General features: G+C 40.6%; 1 protein-coding gene across 1 annotated transcript in view; it reads left to right on the top strand.

Moving 5' to 3' along the window:
- Window positions 1-9542: 9542 nt before the first annotated feature.
- Window positions 9543-14556, top strand: part of prkn (parkin RBR E3 ubiquitin protein ligase) — an 89909-nt gene continuing 84895 nt past the window's right edge. The window contains exon 1 of the mRNA XM_064932219.1: window positions 9543-9661. Within this exon, the coding sequence (XP_064788291.1) occupies window positions 9655-9661 (7 nt within the window). The 5' untranslated portion in view covers window positions 9543-9654. The remainder of the gene's footprint in view (window positions 9662-14556) is intronic.

The following is a 14556-nucleotide window of genomic DNA, read 5'->3' as shown; positions in this document are numbered from 1 at the left end:
CCCAGTAAAAAATTGTAGACCTCCACAAGTCTGGTTCATCCTTGGGAGCAATTTCCAAATGCCTAAAGGTACCACGTTCATCTCTACAAACAATAGCATGCAAGTATAAACACCATGGGACCACAAAGCCATCATACCGGTCAGGAAGGAGACACGTTCTGTCTCCTAGAGATGAACGTACTTTGGTGCAAAAAGTACAAATCAATCTCAGAACAGCAGCAAAGGACCTTGTGAAGATGCTGGAGGAAATGGGTACAAAAGTATCTATATCCACAGTAAAACGAGTCCTATATCGACATAACCTGAAAGGCTACACAGCGAGGAAGAAGCCACTGCTCCAAAACCGCCATTAAAAAACAGACTACGGTTTGCAACTGCACATTGGGACGAAGATCATACTTTTTGGAGAAATGTCCTCTGGTCTGATGAAACAAAAATAGAACTGTTTGGCCATAATGACCATCATTATGTTTGGAGGAAAAAGGGGGAAGCTTGCAAGCCGAATAACCCCATCCCAACCGTAAAGCACGGGGGTGGCAGCATCATGTTGTGGGGGTGCTTTGCTGCAGGAGGGACTGTTGCAATTCAAAAAATAGATGGCATCACGAGGAATGACAATTATTTGGATATATTGAAGTAACATCTCAAGACATCAGTCAGGAAGTTAAAGCTTTTTCGCAAATGGTTCTTCCATATGGACAATGACCTCAAGCTTACTTCCAAAGTTGTGGCAAAATGGCTTAAGGACAACAAAGTAAAGGTATTGGAGTGGCCATCACAAAGCCCTGACCTCAAATCCTATAGAAAATATGTGGGCAAAACTGAAAAAGCGTGTGCGAGCAAGGAGGCCTACACACCGAACTCAATTACACAAGCTCTGTCCGGTGGAAGGGGCCAAAATTCACCCAACTTATTGTGGGAAGTTTGGGAAGCTTGTGGAAGTTAAACAATTTAAAGGCAATGCTACCAAATACTAATTGAGTGTATGTAAACTTCTGACCCACTGGGAATGTGATGAAAGAAACAAAAGCTAAAGTAAATATTTCTCTCTACTATTATTCTTACATTTCACACTCTTAAAATAAAGTGGTGAACCTAACGGGGCAGCAGGGTAGCCTAGTGGTTAGAGCGTTGGACTAGTAACTGAAAAGTTGCAAGTTCAAATCCCCAAGCTGACAAGGTACAAATCTGTCGTTTTGCCCCTGAACAGGCAGTTAACCCAGTGTTCCTAGGCCGTCATTGAAAATAAGAATTTTTTCTTAACTGACTTGCCTAGTAAAATAAAGGTTAAAAAAACAAAACAACCTAATTGACCTAAAACATATCAGGAACTGTGAAATACTGATTTTAAATGTATTTGGCTAAGGTGTATGTAAACTTCTGACTTCAACTGTAGATGTCAAGATCCCAAAGAAGTGGAAGAGGGCATTCAGATCATTCAATTGTAGTTCTTACAGGAATGAAATGGTAACCTGGTTTTTCAATAAGACTTTTACAGATGAAAAATAGTCTTGACATTTAAAAAACTATAATTTCCTCAAAGGCTCTGTGTATTTTAAAGCTATTTCTAAGTTTAAATGTGTCACCTTTGACAGAAAATGGTAGCAGGCATTCACAGAACGCCGTGACAAACACGTATGAAGCAAGGAGGATGAATAACAGCATTTAGGGGTAAAAGAACACTTCCATTAGCAAGTTACCAAAAAAGCTAGGCCAAAACATAACTGGTGAGGTTAATTATATATACTGAACATAACTATAAACACAACATGCAACAATTTCAAAGATTTTACCGAGTTACAGTTCATATACAGAAATCAGTCAATTGAAATAAATAAATTAGGCCTTAATCTATGGATTTCACATGACTGGGCCGGGACACAGCATTGGAGGGCAAATGTCCGCCCACTGGGGAGCCAGGACCTGCCAATCAGAATGAGTTTCTCCCCACAAAAGGGCTTCATTACAGACAGAAATACTCCTCAGATTCATCAGCTGTCCAAGTGCCTGGTCTCAGATGATCCCTCAGGTATAGAAGCCAGATCTGGAGGTCCTGGGCTGGAGAGGTTACAAGTGGTCTGCACTTGTGAGGCCGGTTGGACGCACTGCCAAATTCTCTAAAACAACGGAGGTGGCTTATGATAGAGAAATTAACACTCAATTATCTGGAAACAGCTCTGGTGGACATTCCTGCAGTCAGAATGCCAACTGCACACTCCCTCAAAACGTGAGACATCTGCGGCAATGTGTTGTGTGACAAAACTGCACATTTTCAAGTGGCATGTTATTGATCCCAGCACAAGGTGCACCTGTGTAATGAACATGCTGTTTAATCAGCTTTTTTGATATGCCACACCTGTCAGGTGGGTGAATAATCTTTGCAATGGAGAAATGCTCACTAACAGGGATATAAACAATTTTGTGCACAAACTTGGAGAGAAATAAGCTTTGTGTGCGTATGGAGCATTTCTGGGATCTTTTATTTCAGCTCATGAAACATGGAACCAACACTTTACATGTTGAGTTTATATTTTTCTTCAGTATACATACTTAGAATTCCTCTCACATGGAAACAAAAATGTCACTAGAAAGGCTTTGATGAACATTCAATTAAAATTAAGTTTCATTGTTCTTAAAGTTATCCATTTGTTTTTTCAAAGCCATCAGCTATTCCAGGAAAATAAGATGCCTGAAATTATGGTTGCTCCCTGAAGGGAAAGGGAAAAAAGGGCAAATATTATAATCTGTCATCTCACTCATTAATATGCAAATTGAATCGTGTTTAGTCAATTATTTTACCATGGAAGTTGGGTTGTTATATGCCACATCATATTTGAAGAGATGCAGAAAACATTACGTTGATGCATTTTCAATTTGAATATTAATGAAGTTTACATCATTTACCAGTTCCCGGATTTAACAGGTCCTTGCATTTATTAAAGTGTACACAACAAACATTTCTACAAGGCAGAGCTAGAAAACAAGGCAATCTGACATGTTGGAATAAACCTGGAATCCCAATATTTTAGCAGTTGAGCTGTACAGTCTTCTTTGTGCATCCCTCTGACAACAGTGAAATAACATCTAGTGTTATTTTATACAAGTTCTATAGGTGGAAAATACAGAATGAAGCCAATACTGGGCATTTCCATGTAAAAGGACCCATGACCACCAGCATGTGAAGTTTATAGGAGCATGTCATATTGGGTGTCAAATTAAAGCTAAAAAGAGATCTTTTAGCTTTAATTTGACACCCAATATGACATATATATATATATATATACACACACATATATATTTTAATAAAAGCATATACATTTTTCAACCATTTTCCATCCTAAAAATGTGGAATAAACAAAGGCTTTGATTTCTGGTCAAACAGATGGGTTTTAGAAAACATCTACCAGAAAGTCTTAAAAGGTATTAGAAATACATCAAAACACAATGTTGAAGTAAAGACCCCTGTGAACTAATATCAACACTATAGTTTGAGAAATGAGTTGCATTCCGTATGTTTAACAAACATGCCTTGTGCCGTGTAATTCCGTTACCAAAATCCCACACATCTTTAAGATCATTTCAAATTTCTCTCCATCATGAGGGTGGATAATGAAAGTTCACAGAAGAAACAAGTAAAGGTAGACCTACCAATTAGATATAGTGTTTTCATTGATATCAAGATTATGAATTATTAAAGATACACTATGCAGAAATAACTATGCCATTTCCTGGTTGCAAAATTCTAATAGTTAGCCTAATTTTACTTTGTGACAAAACAAGAAAGTAAAGTGTGGAAAATAATTGTAACATCTAAACTGCTGTGAAATATATTTTCCAGAACCAAAAATATTGTACAAAACCGAAAGTAAAAATAAAACTTAAGCACGGGAAGCATACAGAAATAATGCATGTAGAACAGGTCTACCACTTTTTAGACTTGCTTTCAATGAGAATTATAGATTTATAACACATTTCTATATGAATTTGGTCAGGTTGCCCAAAGAGAGACATATTGCAGCTTTAAGTGATTAAAACACATAATTATGTTACCAAATCCGTAATGAAAGTACTGAATAATCTGTAATGGAATTACTACTTTTAAAATTGGCTTCAATGGGAAATCATAGTATTCACAAACCCCAGTTTGGTCAGCTGCTACTATCCTCTCTTCCACTGGCATACTGATAACTGTTTTATTTCTCTTTCTGTCATCTGGTGGTCTAAGCAAGACTGCGAAAACAGTCTGGACAACCCCTCCGTCTCACTCTCCCTCTCTCTGTCTCGCTCTCCCTCCTTTTCCAGTTAATGTAACCTCTACCGGCTCTTACTGACACCTACCAGCTACCCTCTTTTCATTTACTGTAACACGCATCCTCATCCACTGAGCACCGACTAACACATGATGTCCATGGATGTTGGAAAGTAATTGAAATTTGGTCTAGCTGCCCTGGCTGGACCAAATCTGAACCAATTATAGACGTCTATGTTTCACAAGCTTGGATAACACAGTACAGTAGACAACAACAGAGAACAGTAAAGTACAGTAAAGAAAAGTAGAATACAGTACTACAGTACCATTCAGTACAGTAGAGCACACTAGAGTAGAGTACAGTATAATGTATTGCATTTACTGTACTCCACTGTAGTTTACTGAACTCTACTGTAGTGATGGGGCGGAAATCAATAGTTACATATTGGGATATTGTTTTTTATGATATAACGTATCGTCTTGACAATGTCGCAATATACTTTTTGTGCTAGATGGCTGTACCTGCACCAAAACGGCAGTATTTTTTCTTCATAGCGTTTTCTCCATCTTCTTTTAAAATAGGGAGCCAATTTGTTTTCAAGCATTTTAATTTCTATTTCTCATGGCTCTATCTTGTCCCTCTGCAGCAGACACACTGTGAGCAATGTTTGGAACCTTGAATCGCAATACATACAGAATCGTGAGAATAGCAATACCTATAGCCACCAACAGTTGAAGTCGGAAATTCACATACACCTTAGCCAACTACATTTTTTCACAATTCCTGACATTTAATCCTAGTAGAAATTCCCTGCCAGGTCAGTTAGGATCACCACTTTATTTTAAGAAAGTGAAATGTCAGAATAATAGTAGAGAGAATTATATATTTCAGCTTTTATTTCTTTCATCACATTCCCAGTGGGTCAGAAGTTTACATACAGTGGGGCAGAAAATAATTTAGTCAGCCACCAATTGTGCAAGTTCTCCCACTTAAAAAGATGAGAGGGCATGTAATTTTCATCATAGGTACACTTCAACAGACAAAAGGAGAAAAAAAATCCAGAAAATCACATTGTAGGATTTTTTATGAATTAATTTGCAAATTATGGTGGAAAAATAAGTATTTGGTCAATAACAAAAGTTTATCTCAATACTTTGTACCCTTTCTTGACAATGACAGAGGTCAAACGTTTTCTGTAAGTCTTCCCAAGGTTTTCACACACTGTTGCTGGTATTTTGGCCCATTCCTCCATGCAAATCTCCTCTAGAGCAGTGATGTTTTGGGGCTGTTGCTGGGCAACACGGTTTTTCAACTCCCTCCAAAGATTTTCTATGGGGTTGAGATCTGGAGACTGGCTAGGCTACTCCAGGACCTTGAAATGCTTCTTACGAAGCCACTCCTTCGTTGCCCGGGCGGTGTGTTTGGGATCATTGTCATGCTGAAAGACCCAGCCATGTTTCATCTTCAATGCCCTTGCTGATGGAAGGAGGTTTTCATTCAAAATCTCACGATACATGGCCCCATTCATGCTTTGTTACTTTGGTCCCAGCTCTCTGCAGGTCATTCACTAGGTCCCCCGTGTGGTTCTGGGATTTTTGCTCACCATTCTTGTGATCATTTTGACCCCACAGGGTGAGATCTTGCATGGAGCCCCAGATCGAGGGAGATTATCAGTGGTTTTGTATGTCTTCCATTTCCTAATAATTGCTCCCACAGTTGATTTCTTCAAACCAAGCTGCTTACCTATTGCAGATTCAGTCTTCCCAGCCTGGTGCAGGTCTACAATTTTGTTTCTGGTGTCCTTTGACAGCTCTTTGGTCTTGGCCATAGTGGAGTTTGGAGTGTGACTGTTTGAGGTCGTGGACAGGTGTCTTTTATACTGATAACAAGTTCAAACAGGTGCCATTAATACAGGTAACAAGTGGAGGACAGAGGAGCCTCTTAAAGAAGAAGTTACAGGTCTGTGAGAGCCAGAGATCTTGCTTGTTTGTAGGCAACCAAATACTTATTTTCCACCATAATTTGCAAATAAATACATAAAAAATCCTACAATGTTATTTTCTGGATTTTTTCTTCTCTTTTTGCCTGTGATAGGTGAAGTGTACCTATGATGAAAATTACAGGCCTCTCTCATCTTTTTAAGTGGGAGAACTTGCACAATTGGTGGCTGACTAAATACTTTTTTGTCCCACTGTATCCAATGCAAAAAACATCTACATTTAAATGGTAATAATATTACATTTGCATATATTTCTGTTAATTCCCATATATTCCCATTAATTCCCATATATTCCCATGGAAAGTTTCCACCTCTGAATATTCCCCAAAATGTGAAACCCTACTTAAAACAATGAAAGGCTACTCTAAAATGTGTAGTTTTGTCACACAACGCCACAGATGCCTCAAGTTTTGAGGGAGCATGCAAAAGTCATTCTGACTGCAGGAATGTCCACCAGAGCTGTTGCCAGAGAATTGAATGTTAATTTCTCTACCATAAGCTGCTTCCATCATAGTTTTAAAGAATTTAGCAGTATCCAACCGGCCTCACTACTGCAGACCACGTGTAACCATGCCAGCCCAGGATCTCCACATCCGGGTTCTTCACCTGTGAGATCATCTACCAGGTCAGCTGATGAAACTGAGGAGTATTTCTGTCTGTAATAATGCCCTTTTGTGAGGAAAAACTCATTCTGATTAGCTGGCCCTGGCTCCCCAGTGGGCTCCCCATGGCTGCGCCGCCGCCATGTGGAATCCATAGATGAGGGCTTAATTTATTTATTTCAATCGACTGATTTCCTTATATGAACTGTAACTCGGTAAAATCATTGAGTATATATTTTTGTTCAGTATACATATATTTTAGTTGATACGACTATATTCTGATCATCAGAACATTATATCTCTAAAAAATGATATATCTAAAAAGGGTGTCAGACCTGATCCCTGCCTGTTTCATTATATTACTATGAGTTCATTTTAGTATACTGTAAATGAACCGTATGCTTTCAGTTGAGCTTACTAGCTCTTTGCCTGTCTACCGGAAGTTGATATTGTTGCTATGCGACCTCTTGCTAGCTAGTTAGCATAACAAATTACTAGTTAGATATTTTACGACTTCGGGTTTTTCTTAAATTCAATGTGGAGTGCGATTGTAAATTCAGAGCGTTGTCAGATTGTCCGTTTGTAAATTAATGGTGTACACTGGAGAAGTAAGGTTGATTTGAGCATTCTGACCATACAACTGCAGTCAAGCACCCAAGCTAACACTGGCTAGCTTGCTAGCTACTTCCAGACACAAATGAGAGTGACCACCCTGGCCATTTTACTCGCCCTAGCAAAGCTGGTTAGGAAGTTATGTTATCCAGAGCGTCGGTGACTAACTGTGTTGCTGGCTAAAATGTAATTGTGCCTTTGGCAGATGTGTACTGACACCAGCCATATTCAACAGGAGTTGAGCGCTCATAAATTCATTATTCTGCGCTCTAGTACACTCAGATGAGAGTGCCCTGAAATCGGAGTAGATAGTCAGAGCAAATTCATGAAAGCACCCGACTGACTATACCATTTAGCTAAGCTAAGAGGGAATAATCAAGTCAATAAACGTTGGGTAGTTAGTTAGATAACCCCTAGTTAACATACTGCAAGTTTGATGTATAAGTGGCGAACTAACATACCGGTAGAGACTGCTGTAATTATATGCTATGTGGTTCGTAAGGACAGTGTCGCTAACAAATTGTCAGCCAACATAACGTGTAAGGTAACTTATTTGAAAAGTCATTACTTTATTACATTGCTCAACATTTTCTTAACATTTGTCATCATCAGTTAAAGTAATGAATTTGCATATGCTCTTGTTGTACTTCAACTGCCTATTTTCCATCATCTTCTTCAAATCTGAAAATGAGATATAGCCACTCCTATTTCCTGAAGAATTGCATTATGGGCCCTAAAGTATGGAAATAGTGTCCTCTGCGCGTATACTTCATATTTTGGCAAATTTAGTACGACATCCGGGAACTTTTGTCATAATAACTATATCCATACTATGACCAATAAGCATACTACATACTGAATTCACTCACAAATAGTTCAGTTAGTATGAGTATTCAAGCACAGCTCAAGAGTTCCTTCCCAGCTAGAAGTGAACTGTGAAGGCGTTTGCATACCTGTCCAGGCATGGTGAGATCTTGCAGGCATCTGCATTGTAATCTGGCAGGTACACCTCTTTTGGTTCTGTTCACCTGTTCAGATGTTACTGACACATGCCAGATCTTACAAAGCCTGGATAAGTATTTTACATATCAAATAACCACATCGTATGTAATAGCAATCTGCTTCCCGACGGCACAGTAGATGTGGTTGACGCATGCAACATTGAGCAGTGGAAAGAAACCTGTTGTGTGTGGCAGGTGATATACTGTACTAGCTAATTAGCCCAATTGAGCAACTACTCATGCCACAGCAGTGTCATGTCCTGGAGAGTCAATGGACTCTCTTTCTCTAGTTGGCTTCAGAATTTGAATAGCATATATTGAAGATAGCATCACTAGGCTTCGCATTTAGTATTAACGTTACTCTTTGTAGCTACAGTAGTTAGCGAGCTGACCGCTAGTGTGTGGATGGTTCATCATCCTTAAACCGAGTTGGTGGATTGATTCCATGATATGCAGCTGGCCACCTGCAATAGCCATTGAATGAACACTCCGTACGCCAATGTAGTATCACAGTTAATGTCTCCAAATGTGACCAAACAAACACTAATGTGCAATTAGTTGAAGTAGCTAGGTATACAGAGGAGAAAACATCTTACTCTATTGCCAATGCTAACCGTCTCTATTCTTTGTTGTAGGGCGCGTTCTTGATTCCGCTCACCCTCACATTTACACGGCTGTGGTTCCAGCATTTCTTGCATATTATCGTAAAGAATATCCTAAAAGTGACTCGTCGTTTCTTCCTTAAATGGTAATGTCTCCGTTTCAATATGCAATAGTCGCGTGTTTGTTGTCATCAACTGACATTATCAAATCAAAACATTGAAAGTGAAAGCAAGCATGCTGTCAAAAAACATATCCGGTGTTTCAAGCGATCGTTTCCGGTATGACGTCAAGTTCAAGTTTGTATTTTTCTCTCTCCGAATGTGTTTTTTTGCACCTATTGGATACGTTCGTAGAAGGATTCTGTCTGGTACAATGTATGTAAAATAGGTTGCAATATGAAACAGCTCAAAAGCTATTTTGGACGCTGCCAGGTACATTTAACTAGATCATAATAATACGGAATCAAGTAGGACTCCATCTCCCATAGTCCTCGAGACTTGCAACTACTGTAATGGAGATCCCCAGCAGTCGTATGACATGAAGTTCTTCACCTTAATAAAACCAGAGGACGTACCTACATCCCCAGCATGATTGGTATGTGAGAAAGTTGTAGTGAGTCTTGTCAGTTCTAGGTTATTTTGTGAATAACAGCATTTCCACGAACCCGTGATGCCTGGCTTGCTACTGGTCAGTTGACAATATAACAAGCTGCTGTTTTGTACAAGAGCTCATATGTGTGTACACGAGAGTTGCATTCATCCTTACAAGATGTACTATCACCTTGCTGGGTTATAATTTTATAAGGTGAACAGCTCTACTACATGTTCACGTGAACATGCAGCTGACACTGTCAAATCCACGCCACGTGCCAGCCAATGACAGATGCATTGGAGCCAGATGTTCTGGGCCAGGTTTTTTGATGGTGTTTGAGTGACAGCACACCATGAATTAACCACTATCTGGCAACATGTTTAATACTTTAATCTTCGTTTTATTCCTATCAATACAAGGTCAAGTATAGGACAAAGATGATATATTTTCAGTGTGTTCAGATTTCTGCAAAAGGTCTAAGTCTATACCTGTTGCTAAGTTATTAAAATGGTGTCACTCAGTTGCCTATTATTTTCAACACTTTGTTTGGAGGGCCAGAAGGTGTTTCTTCGGTCGATTTCTAAGGTTTAGTTTGACTGACACTTCTACTCCTAGAATATGAAGGAAGACTGTTGTCATCTCGGAGCAAACAGACAATCGAGAGATGCTCTCAAGAAATATCTCGGATAAACTTCGCTAAACCTGAAGGCAAGAGCAACATTAATCTGAGGTATATCTCCAGAGAATGAAATAGCCTTTCCACCCTCTTGAATTGTCAGATTTTGAGAAGCTCAGGAGTGAAGGTCTGAGGAAGACTGATCGATTGTGTCTTGAGTCTCCGGCCCATCAACTCTGAGACTGTTTCAGGCTCACACATCCCCAGGAGATGGGGTTTGGTTTGAGCTGGCTGAATGGTGCTCGTCTAGTAATAAGTTGCACTAGGCCTATAGAGGGAAGGGGATGAGAGGGAGTGTTGAAGGGAGGGAAAAGTCATCATCTAGGAAATCTTAAGGGCCAATATTTCTCTCATGTTGATGATCGCACACGCCGGGGCCCCAGAACTAGGTCTATCACAAGAAAACAGACCTTTATTATGGGGAATGTCATTATATTCATGTGAAATGGGTTTTTTAAATCACCTTGATAATACAGCAAGTTGTAAATATAGCTGAGTCTGCATTAGGAAGATATAATCTTGCTCATATGATATTAAAATGCAAATTACTGAATTTATGTGTATGTATGTATGTATGTATGGTATGTATGGTATGTATGGTATGTATGTATGTATGTCTAGGCATACACAACATGTCCCGTGTGGCTCAGTTGGTAGAGCATGGCGCTTTGCAACGCCAGGAGTGAGGGTTTGATTACCACGGGGGGACCAGTACAAAGAAGTTTGAACATTTATGCACTCACTACTCTAAGGGGCTCTGGATAAGAGCGTCTGCTAAGCCACTAAAGTGTAAAAATGTAAACAACACAGGAGAGGGGAATCAAACACACCTGGACTACCTGCCTTGTGAATTGCAAAATCCTTACCAATTGCCGTCTTTCTAGCGGAGCAGGACTGTGTGGCAGTAGGTATTGAGTCTGAGCGGTGCTACTCCAAGGGGCCAGAGAAGTCTGCGATAGAGGCTGAGGAGAGCGAGAGGGAGAGACGCCAGTGTACTCTTGGGACAGGCGAGAGAGGGGTCAGGATTATTTACTCGCTCTGTTTGGAGACCAAGGAGAGAATAAATTGCTATTGATTTTTGGATTGTTGCAGCTAAGTATCTTTCCTGCCTTTGCATTGACTCCAAGCCAAGAATAATTTTCTTTTAATGTGTATCCACATTCGCTTTTTGCGTTTCTCATGTGATTCCATTGCAGTGGTGTGTTGTCATTTCCTTCACGTTGAGTTTCAACAGTCTTGTGAACGTAGGCCTTTGCCAAAGAGTGTACACTAGAGTGTGGCAGGTTAGAGTTTACAGTGGAGAAGGAGTGAATGTGTGGGTTTTAGACTAATTATGACTACAGACTAGTTAACTCAGCCTTGACAAGCTAGACTCCCACTGATTCAAATCAAAATTAATCGGCTGCACACGCAGTTTAGCAGATATTATAACGGGTGCAGTAAAATGCTTATGTTACTTGTTCCTAGCAATGCAGTAAAATTGGAAGAAGAAAATAAGTGTCATGTCAAACAATATCAATGATTTGACAACCCTCAACCCAAACAAACTGCACATAGTAGGTCATAAGCTGTGTTCTAGCCCTGAACTTGTATAATCTTTGGGGCCATGGAATGACTGGGTAGACTTGTGACAAGGTATTTGCCTACTTTAACATATGTTTAACCCTATTATCTGGATAGGTGTATGATAATGAGTGGGTGAAAGGGCATCTTTCGTCAAAGATCCAAGGGATATCAAACATGTAGAATGTCCTTCCTCAAAAATGAATGTTATGCCCCTTTTGTTAAAAGTCCTAATTGTGTATTTAATTCCATGACCCCCATGGTTGGTTGGGAGTAAAACAAACACTAGTGACACAAAGGCAACGGCTTTTGGAGAAAATATGTGGAGTTTCAAATGGCGTCCGTTATAACCACACATTTACATTCAATAGGTCTTTTAGCGCTTTATCTCAATTCCGATGTGTTTTTATTCCCATTTCCCATTTATTGCTTTCACTGGAGGCACAGAGGAAGAGGATCTTGAGAAATCTGGGCATCAGTGTGTGATGGCAGAAAGGAAATTGGTGTGTCAATCACAAGTTTTCATATCTCCAAAGCTGGCTGTCATGAAAAGGAGGCAGCAAGAGAGAAATGATTGAAAGAAATGGATTGAGAGAGCAGGAGGGAGAGAAGGAGCAAGCGGTACAGAGAAAAATGAGCAGAAGTGGTCAGAAAGGGACAGTTACTCCGATAGGGCTGACGCAGTGTTAGTGCCTAATTGCCTCTGGAAAAGATAGAAGCCTCTCGGAAATCCAAGAGGATAATGACTGTATTACTGTCAATCAATGTTGAATGCAAGGTAAATACACAGTCACCAGGCTGAAGGGAAGAGGGATTACTGAACCACTACACACGGAAACCCAAATCCTCAATGGATTTCAATGGGTTCGTATCACCCCTTGTCTTTGCCAGGTCCTGGTATTGCCCCATTGAGATCAAGGTCACCTTGGTGGGGTGTGGAGGGACGGTGAGGAGCGTCTCATGACAGCGCTTTGTGTGTAGTTTTGCGCGTTGCTCCAGGACCTCCAGGAGTCTAGGTCATTGTAGTTCAATTGTTGATTTTCTGCCTCAAGCACAAAAACATACAGCACATCCCCAGAGGACATGCTCTCTCATAATGTGTGTGTGTGTGTGTGTGTGCAAGCCAGTTCCTGATCTAGAGTCCTTTTACTGTTGGGGACTCCAGTCCTTTTCCTCTAAGCACATCTCTCTTTGAGTCATTTTCCCTGAATTAATGCTTTATTGTTTAGTCAATGATTAGACCCCGAATGATTTAAAGCGTCAGTGCCGCTGGCGAATGAATGGCCACCTGAAACGCAACCGGTGCCTTTCACCGAACGCCGCAGTTTCTAATGAAAAGCCGCAGATGGGGTCTGGGAAAACAAATTCTGGCTGAAATTGGAATTGGTTACAGTGGCTCTCATGCAAATATGTACCGCCAGCAGCCACAGCGCTAATAACAGGGAAGTGGCAAGGGCGCAGGTGAGATGGCTGCCACGGAGAAATGAAATGGAGATGGAAGGAGGAGAGGGGAAATGGGGGAGGCAGGCAATATGGATCTGAAAGATCAGGGGAATGAGCAGGAACACCTGGCCTTTTGCTGATACCCCTGGGCTTCTATCCAGCTAATACAGTACAGCCTACCTTTTCAGTACGCACTCTGCCTCTCTGAGTTGTTCAGGGGTTTCAGTGGAGTGTTCACAGACCAGAGAAGTGCTTTTATCTGCAGTTTTGTTTCAGAATTACATTGATTGATGAAGGGTCAATGTGCACTTGTTCTCTACATGGCTTGTTATCTGGACAATATTCTGATTGTCATCGACATCAACAACATATCTGGATGATCAATATGGAGAATGTGACTTTGCTCTACCTTTTAGCGACTCTGTCTGCCTCTCTGACAGAGCCCAGCCATGTGTACATGCGTTTGTCACTCTGCCCCACTTGAGGTGCTGCAGGTGGCAGACGCAGGCTAATTACCATTGTTAATGACTTCCCTCTGTCTCTATCCCCGTCAGATTGAGCTATGACAGGCAGCTTGGCAGAGCCAGACGGCACAGTCGAAGCAACTACAGCAACAGAGGGCTCACATAAGAACTTGTTACATTTGTTATTAGAGGAAATTATTCTAAACATCAATTGTTATCATATTGTCATTGAATTTGCCAAGTACAGTTTCTATCATTACTGATATCTGCTGATGAAAATAACCTAGAAATAATTTTCTATTGTATAATTTCTTTTCATTTTCTGTTCCTGTTGTGGTAGACCCACAGAACACACAAAGCAATCTTAGCTTCTTCATCTTTGTGCTCTTGGTAGAACGTGACACTGCTTGCCTAGTGAGGTAATGCAGCCAGCCAGTGTTCCAATAAACCAGCAGACGTACAGTACTATCACACCATATCAGTCCCAAATAGCTACACCTCTGCTCACTGTGTATACACAGACCCAATACAGCTTCGCTGCAGTCTTATCTCCAGGCAGACTTATTTATCTCCATCCCTTGGTATTGTATGGGGATGTAGTCTGGCCACATATTGCAATGGGGGGGGATGGTGGTATTCCTGAAGGCTCCATTCTGCAGACATGGCCGCTTCCTCCAAATGTAATAAGCGAGGACAGATGGAGGGAGGGGGGGGGGGGGGTTATTTCCTGGCTTTCATGCACCGGGGTCGAG

This window comes from Oncorhynchus masou, chromosome 23, assembly GCF_036934945.1.
Source record: "Oncorhynchus masou masou isolate Uvic2021 chromosome 23, UVic_Omas_1.1, whole genome shotgun sequence".
In the NCBI taxonomy this organism is placed as follows: Eukaryota; Metazoa; Chordata; class Actinopteri; order Salmoniformes; family Salmonidae; genus Oncorhynchus; species Oncorhynchus masou.
Note: the sequence above shows the minus strand (reverse complement) of the source record. Positions and strands in the feature narration are given on the sequence as shown.